The sequence below is a fragment of the Balaenoptera physalus genome (genome assembly GCF_965194825.1).
Source record: "Balaenoptera physalus genome assembly, chromosome: 9".
Classification (NCBI taxonomy): Eukaryota; Metazoa; Chordata; class Mammalia; order Artiodactyla; family Balaenopteridae; genus Balaenoptera; species Balaenoptera physalus.
The window spans coordinates 68,311,358-68,334,171 of NC_138888.1; the positions used below are offsets into that span (position 1 = coordinate 68,311,358).

General features: G+C 40.7%; 1 protein-coding gene and 1 pseudogene across 5 annotated transcripts in view; both read left to right on the plus strand.

Annotated features, from left to right (window-relative positions):
* MDN1 (midasin AAA ATPase 1) overlaps window positions 1-22,814 on the plus strand; it is a 160,786-nt gene that overhangs the window by 60,217 nt on the left and 77,755 nt on the right. For all 4 annotated transcript variants that reach the window (XR_014267738.1, XR_014267739.1, XR_014267740.1 and 1 more), the window contains exons 27-40: window positions 826-967; window positions 2,309-2,443; window positions 2,526-2,664; window positions 2,938-3,076; window positions 3,375-3,505; window positions 6,385-6,529; window positions 8,321-8,450; window positions 13,844-14,062; window positions 14,724-14,921; window positions 16,429-16,637; window positions 17,353-17,475; window positions 19,342-19,539; window positions 20,582-20,689; window positions 21,050-21,238. Coding sequence is in view for 1 of the 4 variants with exons in the window: in XM_082475781.1 (XP_082331907.1) it covers window positions 826-967; window positions 2,309-2,443; window positions 2,526-2,664; window positions 2,938-3,076; window positions 3,375-3,505; window positions 6,385-6,529; window positions 8,321-8,450; window positions 13,844-14,062; window positions 14,724-14,921; window positions 16,429-16,637; window positions 17,353-17,475; window positions 19,342-19,539; window positions 20,582-20,689; window positions 21,050-21,238 (2,205 nt within the window). In the remaining 3 variants the exon portion in view is untranslated. The remainder of the gene's footprint in view (window positions 1-825; window positions 968-2,308; window positions 2,444-2,525; window positions 2,665-2,937; window positions 3,077-3,374; window positions 3,506-6,384; window positions 6,530-8,320; window positions 8,451-13,843; window positions 14,063-14,723; window positions 14,922-16,428; window positions 16,638-17,352; window positions 17,476-19,341; window positions 19,540-20,581; window positions 20,690-21,049; window positions 21,239-22,814) is intronic.
* Window positions 3,521-6,378, plus strand: LOC309667391 (mitochondrial import inner membrane translocase subunit Tim9 pseudogene; annotated as a pseudogene). The gene is made up of 2 exons (XR_014268488.1): window positions 3,521-3,761; window positions 3,827-6,378. The product of XR_014268488.1 is annotated as a mitochondrial import inner membrane translocase subunit Tim9 pseudogene (transcript).

The following is a 22,814-nucleotide window of genomic DNA, read 5'->3' on the forward strand; positions in this document are numbered from 1 at the left end:
TGACAGTTCCCTACTTGTGGATAATATGGAACATTTTACTTAGGTTGGAATTTGGCATCAACAAACTGCAGTTTTTGTTTTTTAAATGGGTGTAATCCTTGAATGGACATAACTAAAGAGATCCTTTATGTGTGGCTCTCCCTTTTCAATTCTACAAAGCTACAGTTTTTTTTTTTAAAGAATATTCCCACCCCCCCCCCCTTTTTTTCTAAAGATTTCCCAGAACTTACTCATCATTTATTTATTTATTTATTTATTTGTTGCGGCAGATGGGCTCCTCAGTTGCAGTCGTGGGCTCCTTAGTTGCGGCATGCAAAAACTCTTAGTTGCAGCATGCATCTGGGATCTAGTTCCCTGACCAGGGATTGAACCCGGGCCCCCTGCATTGGGAGCGTGGAGTCTTAACCACTGCACCACCAGGGAAGTCCCAAGAATATCCCATTTATTTTATGGGGTTAAAAGTGGTTTTTATCAGAATTATACACTGTTAAATTACTTCCTAGAAAGCTAATAATTGCCACTCTTACTACTGTGGTCCCACACTATGGGATTAATTTTCCTTCATGTTTGCCACTATTTGTATTATTATTCGTAATCATTTTCTGTGTGTTATATGAGATGGAATTCCATTATTTGTTATGTTCTTTACTTACACATGGGTTTGAACATTTATCTTCAAATGATTGCAGTCCCTTTACATTTAAGAAAAATTAATCTTAGTGGAATGAATCATTTTTATGGTAGCTTAAGTTTGTCAGGAATTTTGTATAAGTTGTACTGTACGCTTGCCATTGCCCTTTTTCATTTGTTTTGGTCCTTTAATAGTCCTATCGCAGAGGTTCTTCAGTGTTTGCTGGAAAGCAAGGCTTCATCACCCTCCGTGATCTGTTCCGATGGGCTGAGCGATACAGATTGGCTGAGCAGACAGAGAAAGAGTATGACTGGTTGCAGCACTTAGCCAACGATGGTAAGCTCTCAGCACATGCTCTCTAACTGTGGACTTCGGGCAGATTGCATGCTGTGTTATTGCAACAAATCTTGCCCAAATTGTGGCCAGTATATATATTTTACTAGGCATTGTAGGAACAGAGCCGTTCTCCCTCAAGTCCCGACTGACATTGTAAGTGGTCCTATTTCTGCAGGCCTCTGTGCTGTTATGTTTTGGTTGCTAAGGTTTTCTCACTCTTAGCTTCAGGTGGCCACCTGTGGGAGTCAGGATATGGACATAACGCCTTTAGGAGTTTAGGCAGGTGGTTGGCGAGGGTCTTTGAGCACCTTTTATCTGCATTGTGGTGACCATGGAGAGTTATGCTTGCGCCTTAGAGACGTACAGAAAACTGACGGGTTGGATAATACCAGAGTTCTGAGCGAAGGGAGTTACGTCATCTGAGACTCAGGTTTGTTTATTCTGGTTTAATCCACGGGAAGAATTTGTATGTTCCTCTCCGTGCTAGCATAGAAAGCCTTTCAGAATCTTCTGATTTGAAAAGTCTCGATGAGTTGTTAACAGGGTGGTTACTGAGCGTGGGGAGGAAATAAAACTAACCCATGAGAGTTGTATTTTCTCTTTGCTGGTAAAGAGTACAGGGAGGAGCACTGTTTTTAAACTTTTTTTATCGAGGTATAACATAAAATGTAACAGTAAAGTGGGTAAAGTGCTCTCTTATTTCGTGTACAGCTTAAGGTATTTTTACATATGTGGGTACCCATGTAAATCACCACCTTGGCAAAGATTTAGGATATTTCCAGTACCTCAGAAGATTCTTTCATGGCTCTTGCCAGCCGTAACTCCTAGAGATAGATAATCGCTGCTCTGACATCTGTCACCAGTGATGGATTCTGCCTGAGCTTGTGCTTCATCTAAATAGTATCATGCAGTATGTACTCTTGTGTCTGGCTTCTTTTCACTCAATCTGATGTGAGATTCAGCCATGCTGTTTTGTACATCAGGACTTCATTCCTTTTAAATTATTACTGTGTTGTAACCCACTGTATGGGAGATACCATGATATGTTTGTCTCTTCTCTTGTTGATGGACATTTGGGTCATTTCTGCTTTTTAGCTATTAGAAAGAAAAGCTGCTCTGAACATTCCTGAATGTCATTTGGTGCACGTGAGTTCATTTGTGTTGGATTACCTAGAAGTCGTGTTGCCAAGGCAGAGGGCAGGCATATAGTTAGTTGTAGTAAGTCCTCCTGGTTTTCCAAAGTAGTTCTTTAGGTTTCCTCTTCACAGCAACTAATGCTCCATAGTATCAGTGTCCCTTGGTATTGACACTTGACGGTTCCTTTTTTTTTTTTCTTTCAAGGTTTTATGCTTCTGGCAGGCCGAGTCAGGAAGCAGGAGGAGGTTGATGTGATTCAAGAAGTCCTTGAAAAACATTTCAAGAAAAAATTGTGTCCTCAATCCCTCTTCTCCAAAGAAAATGTCCTAAAATTGCTGAGTGAGTAGGCCATCACATCCAGAGGAGAATGAATTGAGTTGTATTCATATTAGAACCTAAATATGTACTCTGCCTTTGATAGGTAAATTGTCTGCTCAGATATCCACATTGGAGTCTAAGTTCAGCCACGTCGTGTGGACCAAGGGCATGCGGAGACTGGCGATGCTGGTGGGAAGGGCGTTGGAATTTGGTGAACCAGTGCTGCTGGTTGGAGACACTGGGTAAAGTGGGAAGACAGTAACTCATTTTGAGGGTTCAGTTCAATTCAGTAGAGTTCATGTAGTGTGTGCCCTTCTGGTTAAGAGACATGGTAGGGTGCTGTGTTTTGGGGAAGGGCCCCCTGAGCCAAGGGGCAGGTGCCCTGTGTTGGCCAGATGCCCTGTGTTGGCCAGCAGTGTCTGTGGCCAGAGCTCCCCTCACTTGTTGACTGGGGTGTTCATGGGTGTGTATTTGGAATTCATGCTCCTTGTTAATCTGGTGTGTATCTCTTACAGGTGTGGGAAAACTACTATCTGTCAGGTGTTTGCGGCCTTGGCAAAGCAGAAATTATACTCAGTCAACTGCCACTTACACATGGAGACATCGGACTTCTTGGGGGGGTTGCGACCCGTGAGACAGAAGCCAAATGACAAGGTTTGTCCTGAGCAAATGATAACATGTTCATTTAAAGAATTGCAGTCGGCTCTGTGCGAGAGTCAACTGTGGGATTTTGTTCCCGGTGGGGCATACAGGTTTGATACGTATCTTATCTTCAGATTTTCACTGGTCTGCAAGGGACCTCCACGAGCATCCTGTTATGCGAGATCTGTTCCTTGTTCTCCAGTCTTTGTTTTCTGCAGAGCAACTCCAGCAGACACCCACTAGCTACATGTGTATTGTCTTGTGGAGTCACCTGCCCTTTAATTTCACCCTCTTCTTTTCCAAATTGTAGGAAGAAATTGACACATCAAGACTCTTTGAGTGGCATGATGGGCCTCTGGTTCTGGCCATGAAGGAGGACGGCTTTTTCCTCTTGGATGAGATCTCCCTAGCCGACGACTCTGTCCTGGAAAGACTCAACAGGTACACGAGTGTAAGAGGTTTACCCTGTGTTTGATGCTTTTGCTGGTCTGGATTTTATAGATATTAATTCTTGTGCACAGTAGCGTTCTTCATAGGTACACTGTATTCAGTAAATGTTTGAAAATGATGATGAGCTATTGCTTTTTTTGGCTTTAGCACTCAGTGTCTCCTTTAAGAGACCTAGTTTTTCTGTTTAGCTGTCAATAATCAGAAAGATGGGACTATGGGAGGATAGGGCTAAAACAAACAAGCGCAAGTTAAAATTCTTTTTTTTGTTTTTTTTTTTTTTTTTTTTTTTTTTTTTGTTTTTTTATATAGCAGGTTAAAATTCTTTTTTAAGGCAAATTTTGTGGCCATTTTCTTAATTTTTTTTTCAAAGAACTAGAATCAAAATCCTGGATGTTACAGTTGTAAGGCCTCTCAAAACCCCAGACCAGGACGCCAACCCTCCACACCAGACTTGGCTGGCCACGTAGCCCCCTAGCCGCATACTGGTGTCGGATGTGAGAGCATGTGCTTGCGTAAGAAATCAGGCTTTGCTGGAGACATTCAAGCAAAGATGCTTTTCCAGAACAGAAAGGAAACTCATGCATCAGAAAAGGTGACTAATGAACGTACTGAAAGAATATGGCTGCACAAATACTGAAATCTGATCAGATAAAACAGTTTAAGAAGTTTCTCAAAACCTACACAGTAAGCCTACGGTAAACCTGCTTTTTGCAGTGTGAGAGACTTCAGGACAAGAGAAGTAAAGCCTGAAGTGACCTCACCTGCTCAGAACATTGCTTCCAGAAATGTTTAAAAATGACACGAAGAATATCAATGAGATTTCAGGAATATCGTGTTCAACAGAATGAAGCCCTGATAGCCAGTGTAGGATGCCTTGGCCAACCACGTAGAGAAGTCCTGGGGGACGGATCCCTGATGCGATACTGGAAATGAGGGCTCACCTGACAGAAAGCGCCCGAAAACACGGTGGTAGCCACCGTGTGAACCAGCCATCTGTCCTGACTGGCGAATAAGAACCACTGGAGAAGCAAAATTGCTATTTACCAGAGTAATCAAAATAAGTCTTGTTGTGCAATGAAAATAGTAAGATGCAGCATTTGTTGAGACCTTAAGACTCAGCAGCTTGGTCACTTGATTAGAAAAATAAACCATTGTTTCTTCAAAAAAGGTGTTCAGTCATGAGATAGAAAAAAAATTATATTACTAAAAGTAAAATAAATGGAAATAACCCAGGGGGGAAAAAAAAGAAAATGAAACAGGGACTTCCCTGGCAGTCCAGTGGTTAGGACTCCACGCTTTCACTGCCGAGGGCCCTGGTTCATTTCCTGGTCGGGGAACTAAGATCCCGCAAGCTGCCCCGTCAAAAAGAAAAAGAAAAAAAAAAAAAACCTCAGATCAGTGTGAATCTTGATGAACACCTGTGTTTCTCTTTTTATCAAGGTATAATTTACATATCATGAAATGTACCTGTTTTAAATGTATAATTCAGTAAGTTATTTTTTTTTCTTTTTTTTTGGGGGGGTTGTTTCTTTGTTTCTGGGGAGTTGGGCAGTGGCCATGCCGCGCGGCTTGTGGGATCTTAGTTCCCCAACCAGGGATCGAACCCCGGGCCCCGGCAATGTGAGTGCCAAGAGTCCTAACCACTGGACCGCCAGGGAGTCCCCCAATTTGATGAGTTTTAGTAAATTTACTGAGTTTTGCAGCCACCACAATTCAGTTTACATTTTTATCATCCCAGTAGCATCCCTCCTGTGCATTTACAGTTTATCTTTGATGCCACCTCCTGCTCCAGGCAACTCCTCATCTACTTCTTGTCTGTATAGATTTGGCTTTTCAGGACATTTCATATAAATGGTCTCTTCTCTCACTTTGCGTCAATGTTTTGAGGTCCCTTCATGGTATAGCCATTATCATTAGTGTGTTCCTTTTTGTTCCTCATAGTATTTCATTGTGTAGATAAATTTATTTATTTATTTATATTTATTTTTGGCTGTGTTGGGTCTTCGTTTCTGTGCGAGGGCTTTCTCCAGTTGCGGCGAGCGGCGGCCACTCTTCATCGCAGTGCGCGGGCCTCTCACCGTCGTGGCCTCTCCCGTTGCAGAGCACAGGCTCCAGACGCGCAGGCTCAGTAGTTGTGGCTCACGGGCTTAGTCGCTCCGCGGCATGTGGGATCTTCCCAGACCAGGGCTTGAATCCGTGTCCCCTCCATTGGCAGGCATATTCTTAACCATTGCGCCACCAGGGAAGCCCCACTGTGTAGATAATACCATATTTTTTTATCTGTTCACCTCTTCTTGGTATTTGGGTTGTTTCTATATCTGTGAATAATGCTGCCATGAACATTTGCATGCTAGGCTCCCATTTTTTATTTTTTATTTAATTTATTTTAAAATATTTGTTTATTTGGTGGTGCCAGGTCTTCGTTGCGGCACATGGGCTCCTTAGTTGTAGCATGCAAACTCTTAGCTGCGGCATACTTGTGGGATCTAGTTCCCTGACTAGGGATCGAACCCAGGACCCATGCTTGTGGGATCTAGTTCCCTGACCAGGGATCGAACCCGGGACCCCTGCATTGGGAGTGTGGAGTCTTATCCACTGTGCCGCCAGGGAAGTTAGGCTCCCATTTTTTAAAACAAGTGTCTTGACATAAGTGGGAAAAGGGAATTCTTTTTCTTTTGATCAGAACTGTTGTTCCGCTACATAGGAATTGGGATAACTATTCACTTTGAAGTTTGTGGCAGGAAACCATTAACTAAAGTGAAAGCTCAGCAAAGGAGATGACTTTTTTTTTCCTTTTTGAGAACACTGAAGACCACAAAATAGAATACAGAAGCCTTTTCTAATCTCACATTCTCCAATTTTCCTTCTAGTGTCCTCGAAGTGGAAAAGTCTCTGTTATTAGCTGAGAAAGGCAACCTAGAGGACAAGGATAATGAGGTAGAGCTGTTGACTGCTGGGAAGAAATTCCGTATCTTGGCAACCATGAACCCTGGGGGTGACTTTGGGAAAAAAGAGGTAAAACTGTGTTCTTGAAGCATAATTTTTTTGTGCCTTTTGACCTCAGCTCACTGTACCCATAAATACAGTATGTAAAAATGTGTCTGGAATTTTATGTTGGGTAAAAACTGAGTAAAAGATAAAAATCCAGAGAGAGCCATTATAAGGTTGAAAAATAATTCTGACAGATAAAACATTCCTTATTTGACATCTCACTTTTGTATGTGCCTGAAATTTCATTATTTCAATCACTTTGCCTGGCTTTTTACATTTGTTAAGGTAACAAAGTCTCATGAGAGCTCTGTGTGGAAGTTATTACGCTAGTTTTATGGATGAGAAAAGTTGAAACTGAAGTTTATTCTCAAGTTCTGCTTCTAGAGACTACTCTGTTAAACACGAGAGTGGTGATATGAATGACTTAAAGTGACAAAAAAGCAGTCACAGCCAGGATCCTGTCCTGGTTTTGCAGGTGGAGAGTGTCTGTTCTCTCAGGGGTTGTGTGGGTCACCCTCAGACTGTTGGTAAAGGAAAGGGTGAGGGTGATTTCTTCTGTTGAGAAGGTGGTATGAGGGTCCCCCAAGCCCCACGGCTTCCAGGCTCATGAAGCCTCTCAGTGGAGAAGCCTGCGTTGTGTGTGAGACCCTGGTGTGTTCAAGTTAGGGAGAGGGTGGTGTGGTAGTAGGTCAGGATGATGAGCAGAAATGGGTTGGTGGGGAGTGAAAGCAGGTAAGATTCCTGGTAACTTGGTGGCTGCCTGAAGTGTGAAAGTGATATTTAGGGCCTGATTTTCCTCAGTAGCATAAGAAGAAAGATGATCGCTGTGCTTTGGGAAATGTACTGAAGGGAAGAAATAACATACACCACAGTTTCAAAGTATGAAAACAGGCTCTGTGGCAAGTGGAAATAGCACAGAAAGATCTGATTTCAAGGTTGTATGTGTTAACTTGCCTATCAGGTTAGCTTAAGTTATTTTTAGACAGAGATTGCCGGCTTTTACTGAAGGGAAAGCTAGCTTTTGGTTCTGCCTGCCTTGCTGCAGAGGAAGGCGGGATCCTGGAACCACGGTCCTGCTCAGCCGGGATGGTGCTGAGCAGCACACGCACACCCCTGGGGCCTTTGCTGAGCTGCTCCTGAGTGCAGGCGTTGTTCCTGGTCCTGCTGTGCTAGGCCGGGGAGGCGAAGGATGGAGTTGATCTGTGCAGTAAAAGAAAATCGTTGGTGAACTTTTGTGAGCGGGTGTTATCTGACCTAGGGGGAGGGTGGGATGAATCCAGACTGAGGGCAAAGGCCCTGAGACTGGAGGACTAAACAGTTCTTTGTCATACGAGAGGTAAATATATACCTGTTTGCAATTTCACTCCCTTTGAGCCACATCAAAGTTTTCTCCTTCTGCTTCAGACAGCTCTCCCCCATGGGAAGATAATGTTTATTTTCTCCAAACCACCAGTCAAGTAGCTGAAGGGAAAGTAAAGGGAAGGGCCTTTGCTTAGGGGAAAGTGTTGGGGTTTGGGAGTCATCTACTAGGGCTGAATCCTTCTTGCACCACGGACTCTATAAGACCTTGAAGTTCTCTACCATGATTATAAAGAAAGGGGTGGTAGTACGAGCTCGGGGAGTGTGGTGGAGATAATGAGGTGACATGTGGAAGGAGCCGGACAAATAGGTGTTCAGTGAATTATAGACAGTAGTAGAGGTGATAAAAGAAGCATTGGTATTTGCCACATTCACAGCAAGCATTCATTCAAAGGATTTGTTTTCTAGCTTTCCTCATAGGTATTAAATTCACATTAGGATTTGTGTTCTTTGTAGCTGTCTCCTGCCTTAAGAAACCGTTTTACAGAAATATGGTGCCCTCAAAGTGCAAGCCGTGAAGACTTAACTCAGATTATCAGCCATAACCTTCGTCCAGGACTGTCTCTGGGCAGAACAGATCGTAAAGGTGAGAGTGTTCAGGTGGTGGCGGTGGGGTGTGTGTGTGTGCTGGAGGGAGGGGAATAGCATGTTTAGCAGTAGGTGTGTATGGCCTGTTCTATGGAGAAGTGATAACAGGTAGATAGATCTAAGGAAAATGTGATACTAGCCTGTTGCCTTCTACCAAAGTATCCCTTCTTCACCTTGCTTCCATCACCGGGTTACTACGTTTTAGCTTTCTGATTGTTTTACCTGTCGGCTATCTTTATATATAAGGCATATTTGTTGGCTGAAGATAAGGAAATGTGGTTTAAATTTTAATCATTAACCACCGTTAGAAAATGTTTATAGAATTTTAAACTGCATTTCTTTAGTAGTTGTCAACTAATTTATTATCATTTCACTTTATTTTATTTTAAATTTTCCTTTTATTATGAAAATTTCAAACACAAGGAAAATAGAGTAGTATTTTAAAAACTCCCATAGACTTGTAACCTAGATTTAATAATTCTTAAAATATCAAGGCTTCCCTGGTGGCGCAGTGGTTGGGAATCTGCCTGCTAATGCAGGGGACACGGGTTCGACCCCTGGTCTGGGAAGAGCCCACATGCCGCGGAGCAACTAGGCCCGTGAGCCACAACTGCTGAGCCTGCGCGTCTGGAGCCTGTGCTACGCAACAAGAGAGGCCGCGATAGTGAGAGGCCCGTGCACCACGATGAAAAGTGGCCCCCACTCGCCGCAACTAGAGAAAGCCCTCGCACAGAAACGAAGACCCAACACAGTCATAAATAAATAAATTAATTAATTAATTTAAAAAAATTATGTTGCATTAAAACAAACTGCATATTAAAAATAATACATTTTAAAAAAATATCCAGTAAGAGCCAAAATATTTATTATATGGTTCTTTTTTTTTTTCCAAATTGAGCTTAGATTGCCCTGATTAATCCCATATTCTCGGCATTGAATGGGCTAAATTTAGGACGTAGATCTGGTTCTAAGCCTTAATACAAACCCTAATACAAGTAGTTTTTTGGATCATTTTGCCTCTCTGTCTTAAAGAATATAAAAGGTTGTCTGCTTCTTTGAGATTGAGGTTCATGGCTATGTTCAGCTTTTTAAAGGCACGCTAAAGCACAGCTTCAAAAATAGGTAGGATGGCTGTGGAGAGTAGGTGCGTGGATCCCAGCCTCATCTGTGGTATATTAGGAAAGAGTGGCTCTTTAGTCACCTGAGCATAGACTTCCTTTTTTTTTTTTTTTTTTTTAAGAATTTATTTATTTATTTATTTGTTTGTTTGTTTATGGCTGTGCTGGGTCTTCGTTTCCGTGCGAGGGCTTTCTCCAGTTGCGACAAGTTGGGGCCGCTCTTCATTGCGGTGCGCGGGCCTCTCACCATCGTGGCCTCTCCCGTTGTGGAGCACAGGCTCCAGACGCGCAGGCTCAGTAGTTGTGGCTCACGGGCCCAGTTGCTCCGCGGCATGTGGGATCTTCCCAGACCAGGGCTCGAACCCGTGTTCCCTGCATTGGCAGGCAGACTCTCAACCACTGCGCCACCAGGGAAGCCCCCAGACTTCCTTTTAAGAAGGGCCTTTACTGAACCTCAGTATTCACGGGTGTACCCAGTGCTGTCTGAACAGCTGGAGTTCCCCTGGCTCCACCAATATCACAGCCACTCAGTGGTGCAGAATTGACTAAGCCTGCGATTCCCAAACTCACCTGGACAACTGGTTTAAATACAGCTTGCGGGGCCCTGCACCCAGGGCTTCTGATTCAGTCGGTCTGGTGTAGGGCATGAGAATTCGCCTTCCTAACAAGTTCCCAGGTGGTCCAATAATATTGGTCTACAGCCCACACTCAGAACCTCTGACTTACCTTGGTTGTGTGCATTGGTGCATTTATGGTGAAAATTCAAGTAAACAGAGGAGGAGAAGACAGAAATTGTTAAGCTGGCATGGTTTGTCTTTCGGCTCTGGGTTGGGACTGGGTCCCCCAAGGAAGTAACCTCTGAATCTCCTATGGGCTGCTTACTTTTCTGAGCTACTTGGATTGTGATAGAATGGCGGAGGATGCAACTGCCGTTAAGCTGCCACGTTTGCTGCATCATCAGTGCTTTTCATATTTAACTGAGCAAACGGTTCCTCCACAGGGCCTAAGCACTGGGACCCCTAGGACTTACTCTGAGCCTTACGGCTTGTCCTTAAGGAGCTTGTTTACTCCATGCTTTCCAGGCTGCATGGCAGCAGACTTCCCTGGGGAGGCATTAGAGACCCTGAGGGAAGGAACATGGAGCATGAGGGAGAAGTGGCTTAATAATTTATAGCAGTTTTTTCATTTGGAAATGGATCAGTGTGGCACAGCATAAAAACATTTTTGAAATTGTGTAATATAAAACAGGAAATTAGGGAATTCCCTGGCAGTCCAGTGGTTAGGACTCCGTGCTACCACTGTAGTGGGGCACAGGTTCGATCCCTGGTTAGGGAACTAAGATCCCACAAGCCGCACACCGCCCAAAAAAAAGGAAACTAGACATAGCTTTTCCCCAGATTTTCTTTAAGGATATATATGATTCATTGAATTTAATATTTCAACTATTACGGATTCTAAATTGAATTCTGAGCCTATTTAGGGTATTTAAGATATATTTACTGCATCGTCTTAATGAAAATATAAATACCACTGTGGGTACCACTTTTTCTATTATTTTTGGTTCACAAATCTCTATAGTAGTATTATGTATACATTGATAATATAACAAAAAAAGATTCTGTAATGAAATCTTTTCTATATTTGATGTATTGATGAAATTGATGTATTTAAAAAAAATTGATCTCTGAAGGGCATGTGGGCTGCTTTTGCCATTCTCAAACTCTCATTGACCGGTATTTCTCAAAGCATTCTCTTTTCATTAAAATGATATATTGTTCAGAGCTTTTCTTTGAGTTGTATTTCTAGAAGTAGAAACAAGGAAGTTCCGAGCTCCCGTTAGTTGTGGCCAGATTGCTCTCCAGAAAGTTGGCCCCATTCACAGTGCTGCCAGCAGCTTATTAATTAGTTCCCCAACCAGGGATCGAACCCGGGCCCCAATACTGAGAGCGCCGAGTCCCAACCACTGGACTGCCAGGGAATTCCCGTCATTTTTTTCTTTTTAAATACAATGAAATCTATTATTTTATCCTTGTTAATTTAATGGATATTCTAAAATTTCATTTTCTTTTACTAGTGAATGGAGCATTCTCTAGTTTATTTAAAAAAACTATTATTTTACATATTGCTATTTGTATATTTTTGGATAATATTCCTTAATATATTTATCACGTACGTTTCTCTCCTGTTATCTTCAATATTTGTTGTTAAAAAATACATATATGAACCCATCCCATCCACTTTATCTCTGATGATCTTTTTTTTTTTTTTTTTTTTTTTTTTTAAGTAGATCAATTTATTTTTGTGTATTTCACAAGTATAATTTTGGAAGGGCTATTTGACAAATATCAGCATTAACTGCCAACTCTATAGACATGTTCAACAAAAAAGGCATTTACTCTTGGCCCTTTTAATACAGGCAAGTGTCCTACTGCATCACAAATAAAAGATGCAGTAACAGATTTGAGGGTATATTAAAGAAATTAGATTTTTCTTTCAAATGCCGTTTAGTTGATAAATAACATAATACAAACATAATTAATGGCTGTCATGACCATCAGTGATTTCCAGAATAAAACCCATAGGCCTACCTACTTTAAAAGGCAGAAACTAGTAAAACAGTATTAAAATCAGTGTTTTTATCCTTCGATTAACAATCCCAGAATGAGACTTCTTTGATCCCAATTTTACAAGGTGTGGTGTGATGTCAAGGGGAGAAGGGATATGGGGGAACACTGGCACTGCAGGGTGAATTGCAGAGTTGGGACGGTGGCTCAAACTTGTCATTATCCAGATGAAAACAGTGCTTTAGAAAATTTTAAATGGGTCCTTAATTGTGTTATATTGGGAAGGGTATTAAAGCATTGTTCATTCATCAGTCCTAAATACCATTTAATAGATGCCATCAGGAGGCTTAAGAAATAAGCAGGGATGGGAGGGGGGAGAAGTGAAGTAAAATGAGGTGAAAAAGGAAAATGAAAAATGGAAGACATGTGTCTGAATGTTGGGGAATGTAAAAAGGCCACCACAGAAACTGCTTAATTTGCCACTCAGACATGCTCTTCCTATTGGATACCTGCCCCTGGATCACCAAACACCAAGTGTAGAGCACAATTCAAGTAGAGATATTTCAGCCCTGATAAAACTTCACTAATTTGGATTGAGAAAGAATACATGTCTGATTTAGTAGAAAGTATCAATAAACATTCAGAGGTATAGTTTTGTTACACCTGATGATCTTTTATTTCTTTAATAGTCATGATTTAATTCCTCTCTATTAATGGATAAATTATTTCATTTTCCTTAAGTCCTTGATTTACCTCACATTTTTTCCACTCTGAAATGTGGATCCACGTACTCATGTTTAACATCTAGCTTTTGAAACAGTATTTAATTTCTTTCCTCTTGTTACTAGACTTTCTCCCATGAGTTGTCATTTTATGTTCTTTCTTAAGATTTGTGTTTTTTTCTATAATTAGTATTTTTCTTCTAACCAGTTTGCAGTGTAGCTTGAAAGCTGTTACTGTATAGTCTACTTTTTATTACAACAGTGCTGATTCCTCCTTATCATATTTTCTTTTTAAAAAGCATTCCTTGATATTCATACTTTTTAGATAAATGTTTACTATTGACTTCAGAAGTTATATGAAGTACTCTACTAAATTTGATTGTCATTGCTTTGAATGTCTGTGTATGACTTAAGTATTCTGTTTCCAGACAAATATTTTACAATATGAAATTGTGAAAATAAGAATAGTCATTAACTTGAATCACGAAACATAATTTGTGAATCCTCTAATTTGCTAAATTGTGATTGATGAACAGATGGACCAGACAAACAAAAAACCTAGACTAAATGCCACTGAAATCATGATAATCCCCATTCCACTGAATCAGTTAAAAATATAAATAAATCTGTATGTTTTCTAAAATCATTGTGTCTTGTCTTCAAAATTGTATCTGAACACAGACCAAATGAATACTTTATTTCTTTGAGTTGTTTTCAGGGCGCTTTCTTAGACTTTAATTCTCGAAGTTTTCTTTCTGGTGTTTTTTTGTTTTGGTAGGGGTAGAATGCTGTTCTTGAACCCTATGGGAATGTGATTATAGCCGTGGACCCCATTTGCTTAGAAAAAGTATTAATGTACATTCACAAAAATTTGCATATAATCTCATGAAACATAGATCCCTTTTAAACCATCGATGGGCCCCAGGTTGCAAATCCCTGTCCGGAGTCTTCCCAAACAGCAAATACCTTTGCTTTCTTGTGTCTTAGGGGCTGACATAGCTGAGGTGATGCTGGATTTCATTGACTGGCTGACCCACCAGGAGTTTGGCCGAAAGTGTGTGGTCAGTATCAGAGATATCCTGTCCTGGGTTAACTTCATGAACACAATGGGGGAGGAAGCTGCTTTGAAAAGGCCGGAGACCATCTCCACAGTGACGTCTTTTGTCCACGCCGCCTGCCTGGTGTACGTAGATGGAATAGGTTCAGGTATGTTGTCTGTTAGCTGGTGAGAACAAGGGGTTAGGGTAGAGGGAACTGTGAGATGGAGCAAGCCCAGACCTCTGAGCCAGATACCTGTAGCATTTCCAAGACTCACAGTGGCTCTCTTGTTCTTTTACTCTTCTTGAGAGGCGATTGGTGTAAAAGATACGCGAAAGCTTTTATTGCTTATAGACCAGGGGTTTAGTAAATGTGAAGTAGTGATTATGATAGAAAGAAGACTGCTGGAAATGCTTTTGCTCCTGAAGAACTTAACATGACATTTCTTAAAACAGTCATTTAGAGTTAACGGGCCTGAATCCTGTAGTTTGTTTTAAGTGTACTACAATTTTATTAAATTTAATGTTTAAGTTTTTTTCAGCCATGAAAATTAGAAATACAAGCCCACATGACTAAAAGTACCCTATTAGTTACTCTTTTCTCCAGACTGATTTCTCATGGGGTGACTGGAGTGCTTTACTGAATAAGCTGCTGCTGAATTGATGACCTGACAGTTGTGGGGAGAGGGGAGTCACACTCCTTCTTAGGGCTGGTTATACTAGCAGTCGTATTTTGGCTGTGATTCAGGAGCCCGTCCTAGAGTTCCTGCTGAGTGGTTGTGAAGCTGGGTGCCCTGCTGTTGTTTGATGGACTGATCCTCTTCCTTTAGGGGTAACTTCATCTGGGTTTGGTACGGCTCTCTTGGCTCGCAAAGAATGTCTGAAATTCCTAATCAAGAAACTTTCCAAGATCGTCCGACTTACAGAAAGTCAGAAAAATGAATTGAAGATTTATGACAGACTCAAAGCCAAAGAATTCACTGGGATAGATAACCTTTGGGGAATTCATCCATTTTTTATACCAAGGGGTAAGAATGATTTTTAATAAATAAGATTCTCTTCTTGTGGTTCACAAATACTTGACCTTTATTGTGACTTTTAACTTCAGTATATCATGATTACTTTTTATCTGAGTTAGAATCTGACTTGGCGTAATCATAATTGTGTGAGTGGTTAAAAATATATAACTGGCATATAAAAATAGGAGAAAATACAGTCTTTAATACATGAGTAAATTGTCCCATTAAAAATGCATTTATTTGTTTATTATTTGGTGCTCAAAGCAAGACCTTTCCTGTAGTGGTAATTCAGCCCATAATGTTTCAACTAAGAACTTTATCGCCTTTTACAAAAACAGTTTTGTGAACCCTTGAGGGCAGGTGTCATTCATCTTCCTGTCCCTGGCATCTGCCACGTAGCCTAGCAGTCATAGGCATTCAGAGAGTGTCTGCTGAGTGAGTGAATGGATGAATAAATGAGTGATTAAATAGGAAATGCAGGTGGATTTCAGTTCTAATCCTTGCTCTTATTAGGTTGCCTCTGTCAAATATTTAAATGAGGTAGTTATATTAGATATTTATCCAGGGCACTCTGAATTTTTCGGATTGTTGCTTCTCTAGCAGAGTCATCTCTTTCTTGTCCCTTCTTTCCTCTCTGTGTCAAGAACTGTTGAATGCCTGGAATGTGTAGAGGTGCAGTGGCAGTTAGCGGGGGTTCAGTGGTGAACTAAACCAGCCCAGCTTCCGGGCTGAATGGAACATTGCCCCTTTCCCTCTCCCTCTTCAACAGTACTGTCTTCATCCCTGATGGGGCCCCCCCGTGATCTAACCATTAGATCCCTTCCCTAAGCCATCATGGTAGTATTCAGTTCTCTCGTGTAGGAGCTGTGTGCTCGTGGCCTGGGACTGGGGTGGTCCTTGCTTCTGCTTCCGTAGCTGAGGTAATAAATGTTTTCCTAGCCCCACTGCCTCCAAACTGATGTACCAACAGCTTCTGCCAGGAGACATAGTGGCATAAATATTAAGCCCTCTAAGACTGTTATTAGTCCTGCACTCCAGCTATACTCTGGGTTAAGGATGCATCCTGAATTGTCTTGGTGGCCTAAAAACCTTGGATGAAATTGTTTATATGGAACCATCTGGCCTATATACCAAGCTTCCACTTGACTTTTAGGAAAATACAAGTATAAGGTAAATTGTACAAGTACAGGTAGTAGTAATTCCAGGTGTAGGTTGTGAAAGGAAAGATGTATGCTTGCAGTTTCGACCTATATGAGTATGTATAGATGTAGGTGTAGGAAGTGCCGAGATCTGTGTAGTAGGCACAGTTGAAGAAAGTATGCTGCTGGCTCTTCCTGGAAAGCATTTTATGGACCCAAAAGTGAGGAAATATCAAAATAGGGCTAAGCGTTTTCACCACAGATGGTACTTCACTGACTGACAGTCTACTTGGTGGATTCTTTTAATCTCCAGTTGATATATATGTATGATTTGGTGATGTCTAGCTTAAATGTGGCTTTTCTTTTCTCCACTTCAGGACCTGTCTTGCACAGGAATAATATCGCCGACTATGCACTCAGCGCGGGCACCACAGCTATGAATGCCCAGAGGCTCTTAAGAGCTACAAAACTGAACAAACCTATCCTCTTGGAGGGCTCCCCTGGTGTGGGCAAGACGAGCTTGGTGGGAGCCTTAGCCAAGGCTTCAGGCAACACTCTTGTCCGAATCAACTTGTCAGAGCAGACGGTAAGCTTAAGTCACACTACAGCTGATGGGGGTAGGTGTAGGGAGTAATGTTTTTATCTATTTATAGAGTTTTCTAGTCAGAAATAATCACGATGTCAGAACCCCAAATATTTCATGGTGATAAAGACCATAGCAACATGATCCACAAACCTAATTCTCCTTTTGTGTTCATTAATAGATGACACCTGTAGTATTATTCTCTCTGGATGCTTTATTGTAATTCTCTTTTGAGGGAGAATCACTCATTTCAGTTTTTATTGTAATACAGCCTCTCTCTATTTTTGTCCTTTCTAAAAATATTAATTACAGATAAAATGACCCTTTAAACAATCTTATGAAAATATGGGACAGAGATGACAAATTAACTGATCTCCTGGGATGGGGTCTGGGAGGAGGGCCTGGGCATTGTTTTTGGTGTGTGTGGTTTTTGTTTTTGTTCTTTAAGGTCACCAATTTATTTCCAAGTACATCCAGTGTTGAGAACTATTGATCTAGAGCTCCAGTTGATAGATGCTTAGACTATTGTGATGATAAGATGCTTGGGGCATGTCTGGGCTCCTGGTAAAGAGTTCTGGCATTGATTAGTTCTCTCTTGGGGGTAAGACTAAAAAGTGGTACAAGGCCTAAGTATTTACCATTTTACGTTTGGGGTCTTGGGATCTAGTTAATTTTCTATGTAATGTTGGCTTTCCCCCATTTCTTCCTCCTCTCAAAGGACATCACAGACCTGTTTGGAGCAGATCTACCTGTTGAAGGTGGCAAGGGAGGAGAGTTTGCCTGGCGTGATGGCCCCTTGCTGGCAGCCTTGAAGGCAGGCCATTGGGTTGTGTTGGATGAGGTGAGAGGACGGCCCATCGTGCCAACGTGGGACTACAAGTGTGAGAAATGGGGGTGGGGGCAGAACTTTTCGAGGCTTGAGGGCATTTCACAATGGATGATCATGCTCTTGGCTAGTAAAGGCAAATTCTCTGATGAAAAGAATCCTCCGTGGTCTCTTTTATGAATAAGAAAAGTCACTTGTCAGAAAGCATATACAGAACTCCCCCCACGTATAGGGTTGGCCAGAAAGTTCGTTTGGGTTTTCCCATAGCATCTTACGGAAAACCAAACGAACTTTTTGGCCAACCCAATATAACCTACAAACTCTCCTACTTTCGTGAGCTAGCCTCCAGAAAAAGTGCCTCTTCACTAGTTTTGTTCTCTAGTCGCTGGCAGGCTTGCTGTGTTTGTATTTATTTTCAGAGTTAAACATAGTTTACAGATAGTGCCAACCACCTCATTTCAGCAGAGAGGCTGGGGAAAGTTACAGTAGGAAGAGACATAGAAAAAATGGTGAGAAAATGGTCAATGTTAGATGTGCACACGGGATAAATTAATGACCAGAACAGAGCACATCATGAGACACGTGGTAAGTGCCGAATCTCTGTGACTGGCAGGCAGCTAGAGAGATATGGAGAAGTGATGCACAAAATAAAAAAATTGAAGGTTGTGGCCAAAGGATTTGAGTTAGTTCGGGATGTGCAATGTCAGTTGCAGAAAAGGCGAGCAAGTAGTTGTGTAGCTTAAAATGATTTGAGTGATGAAAGTGCCACAGATGACTTTTGACACAGGTCCCAGTGGGTTCCCTAGATTCAGACCCCCCCTTGCGTCTGCAGTAAGGGGGGGTGGATTCCTTTTCTGCTGAGCTGCTTCCTAATCACCAGATATTAAAAGAGAGGGAGGGTTTTGGTTTTTGTTTTATTCCCCCCAGATTTTTTTGAAAAAGATATGTGATAGAATAATCATCAGCCAGGAAAAAAAGAGTGCCTTGTTTCAAAGCTAGAAGACTGCTGACCATAGTCATATTTTGTGGAAATGCACATAGGGACTGCAAGGCATTCTGGCCTTGCAGTCACACATAAGAGCAACTTTTAGAACTTGACCTGTATGTGGGTATATAGCAGAGTTTGTGTTTTGAGTGCTTATGTAAACATGACACTTGAAATTCTAATATAATCTGATTTTTGGCCCATTTGCATTTTACTGATCCACATTTCACAGTTGAATTTTTCCATGTTACCTAAAAACCACCCATACTTCACATCCCTGAGCTCTGAACTCAGCATCTGAGGACCTCTGTTCAGCTCTTTTCATTTCTGGCTCTCACACACACAAATCCTCATGTTTGCTCTTGTTGTTCACAAAACTGTTGGCATAGTTAGATCTACTTTATGTAGTTTATATTGTGACTTTGAAGCCCATTTGGAGAGTTTATTCAGTATTTGCGCTGGGAAGGATGTTTATTTAAGTATGTAAAGAGCTATCTTACTTCACCTTAAAAAAATCCCAGAGCGAAAATGAGATATCTTTGTATTGGAAAGTTTCTTTTGTAAGCTATGATTTATAAAGTAGGCCAATATAGGAGCAGATAATGGATACAGTTTTATTTTTGAGACTAATTTAACTGCTTTAAAAAAATTTAACCTACATACTCAGTTTACTTAAAAATTATTGCTATTTTATACACCCCAAATTTCTCTAACATATATATGAAATAATAGGATGAATACACATCAGTTCAGCTTGAGAAGCAGAATGTTAGCAATGTTGTTTGAACCCCTTCCCCCTTGAGGATAAGACTACTTTTTGTGCATATTATTCTTTTGCTCTTTGTAACAGCTATACAGCATATAAAATAAGTATATGCTCTTTCTTCTCCAAATAGCTTAACCTGGCTTCACAGTCAGTCTTGGAAGGACTCAATGCTTGTTTTGACCACCGAGGAGAAATCTATATTCCTGAGTTAGGAATGAGCTTTCAAGTGCTGCATGAGAAGACGAAGATTTTTGGTTGTCAGAATCCTTTTAGACAAGGAGGCGGAAGGAAGGGCTTGCCCAGGTCTTTCCTAAATAGGTTTACTCAGGTAAGATTTGCTGTTGCCCCAGAAACCAAAGGAGGTGTCAGGGGCAGTAATACTGCTGACACCTAGCTGTGAGGGTGCCCACTATGAGAATGAGACAGGCTCCGTGTAATGATCTGCCTCTCGATTTCCTGTCTTTATATGTTGGATATCAGTGTGACTGATTCCCATAATCACTTCTCTCCTGCTGCGAATCCTTTATCTTAGGTCTCAGAGGACCTGGTATGCTACCAGTTGGAGGAAAGTAAGATGACCACCATCTTGAGGATTCTATTACTGTGCTCAGAGATTAAGGCCAATCTTTGACCTTTTCAAGTGTATTTGTGATCTGTTAGAACATTAAAAGATTATTTTATAATGAAAATGCATTTAAATCTAAGTAAAATAAAGTATAAAAAACTACCATGAAGAAAAAAGAAATCCAGTATTCTCCATACCAAAGTCAACCACTATTAATAGTTGGTATCTTTTCTTATTACCTTAATTCTCATTTGCAGCAGAAGGTGTGTGTGTGTGTACACATAGGCTTACATGTTTTAACATCTTTTTTCAAAGTTTGGCTAATGTAGTGGCTTGGAAATGCTTCTAGATGTTAGCTTTCTTTTATGCCCCATCCCGTGATAATAAAGAATTTACTGAGTATCTTTTAAGAAATTTATTATGAAAAATTTCAAACTTATTGAAAAGTTGATCAAATTTTAAAATGAATGCTCATATACCTACCATCTGGATTTTTTAGAGCATTTTACATGATATATAGGAAATTAAAATTACAAATATACTTAAAAAAATTACTTACATGTCTTTCTCTAAGTCACTAGAATGAAGCTAACAAGAAAACCCTCTTTTGCTCTATATTTCAAAGATTTTATATGATTCCGTATCCTAAAAATGCAAGAAAATAAATTTCTATAACTGAAATATATATATTACTGAGGTATTATTTGGTGTTAAATAAAAATTTTACATAAGTCACGGTAGTCATTTCTGGTGTTTGGTAAAGAGAAACGATGGCATTTTTTCATGTTATTTTTGAATTTTCTAGGTCTTTGTGGATCCCCTTACAGTAATAGACATGGAGTTCATTGCCAGTACTCTGTTTCCAGCCATTGACAAAAGTATTGTTAAAAAAATGGTTGCTTTCAACAACCAAGTAAGTACCTACGTGTATTATTTGTTCTTTGTTTTTCTGATTTTCTCATTTTCTCAACATGGAACACTAAATTACCAGTCTCCGTAACTAAGATAAATCACATAGACTTCTAAAAGTTTCTAGTGGAAGGCAAGCTACTCATTTGAGGGTTACAGTAATTCAGTTCTGTTGCGTGTATCATTGTCAATGCTTACAGGGTATTCCTGGCATTGAGAAGTCTGGGTTGGGAGAAGGAGACATCTGAATCAAGCCTGTTAGTCTCGGTTTTGGATTATGTATGCATTCACAGTACACTGATAGTACTTAATGCAGTGCCTAGCAGTGGGACATGCTTTCCCAGTAAGGGTATTTTGTTTTTAGATTGATCACGAAGTGACTGTCGAGAAGAAATGGGGGCAAATAGGAGGACCCTGGGAATTCAACCTCCGGGACCTTTTCCGCTGGTGTCAGTTGATGCTAGTTGACCAGTCCCCTGGGTGTTACGATCCTGGTCAGCATGTGTTTTTGGTCTATGGTGAAAGAATGAGAACCAAGGAAGATAAAGAAAAGGTGAGTTTCATACTTGCTCTTTGCATTTCTTTCCATCTGTAAGTTGATTTCTTCCTGAGGGACAGAAGGGGTGTACTCATTAACAATACCAAACCCAGTAAAGCTGCTTGGAAATTTAAAAGTTACGGGAAGAAACTAAACATTCACCTGTCTCGGAGTCTCATAGTGTAGTTTGCTTTGGAGGACACAGTTTGCTTATCCATCTAAATCCCCATGATTGCAGACCTTCTTTAACAGTATTGCCCTCCATTAATAAAGGCTTGGTCTTTATCACCTTTCCAGGCACAAAAGTGAGAAGCAGGAGGAGACAGGTGATAACCAGTAGAAGAGGAGGGCTTTCTACTTTTAAATAAATGTCAAATTGCAAAGTATTTTCTCTAGAAAGGATAAATAGATGAAAAGAGAGAGGAAATTCTGTATCTAAATGGAAGTAAAAATATCCCTTTGTAAGTAGAAAATAACACCAGAATTTCCAACTTAGTAAATTAATAATGTGTACATTTTGCTTTGTGGTATTTCAAGTCCAGTTCATGGAAAATTCACAACAGTTGCAGGTGGGAGGTGCTGTCATGACCTCTTACAGATGAGGAGGATCCAAGGCTCAGAGTCATGGAATCTCAGTGTAGCAAGTGGCAGAGCCAGCTCTCCAGCACAGACCTTTCCACTTTGCCTGCTATTCCTTCTACTGTATCACAGTTGTTTACAAACAAAGCAACTTACAGATTCATGTGAGTTAGAAACAGTAACCTCCTTACTGACGTGAAGATGTGGCTGCACGTGGCACAAGTGACTTTCACACACTTTCATTCTGCTACTAAGAGCACAGATCCCCTTCTGTGTGGCATCCAGAGTCTAGCCCAGTGTTAACAACTCATTTATTACATGCAGATGGCTTTCAGTATATTAGGACAAGATGTTCAGTTAGTTTTGTTTTTTTCACAAATTTTAGTTCACATATCCTCAGCTGGTGTTTTCATTTCTCCATCCACTTACTGGTTACAGTGGATTAACTGTGGCAGGACTGGCCAGTGTTGGGGAACTGATGTTGGTCAGATGGTGAGTCACTGTAGGGTGTGGAAGGTTTCCATCACTCCTCCAGTTCAGTTGCTGTAGTTGACCAAATGTTTTCTGAGGGGGAAAGAAGCTAAGTAAAATAATAATAGAAGAAGAGAGGCTATAAAAGTATTTGTAATTTTAACTCTGGTATAATATCAGTGAGAGGAGATGATATGCTGTAGAGTGGGATATAAGGTCAGAAATCTCCTGGACCAAGGAGTAGGTGGTGGGAGCATTTTCTTCTGTGCTGCTTTTAGGCTTTTACTCAGTGTTTGATACTCATTATGATTTTATCTTTGTTGTTTTTATTTTCTGACTTCAGTATACATTGATTAGTATGAATATTGCTGCTTTGTTAGAAATGCACAACTTGTTGTAAATATTTTGGGTGGCTGGAATCTTTGTGGCTGCTATGGGCTAAATTAGTGTTTTTTACACACCCTTATCTTTTCCCCTCCCCAGCTCCTCTTAGATTTAAAAAAAGAAAAAAAAAGTGCATAAATGAAGTACAGTTAACAGG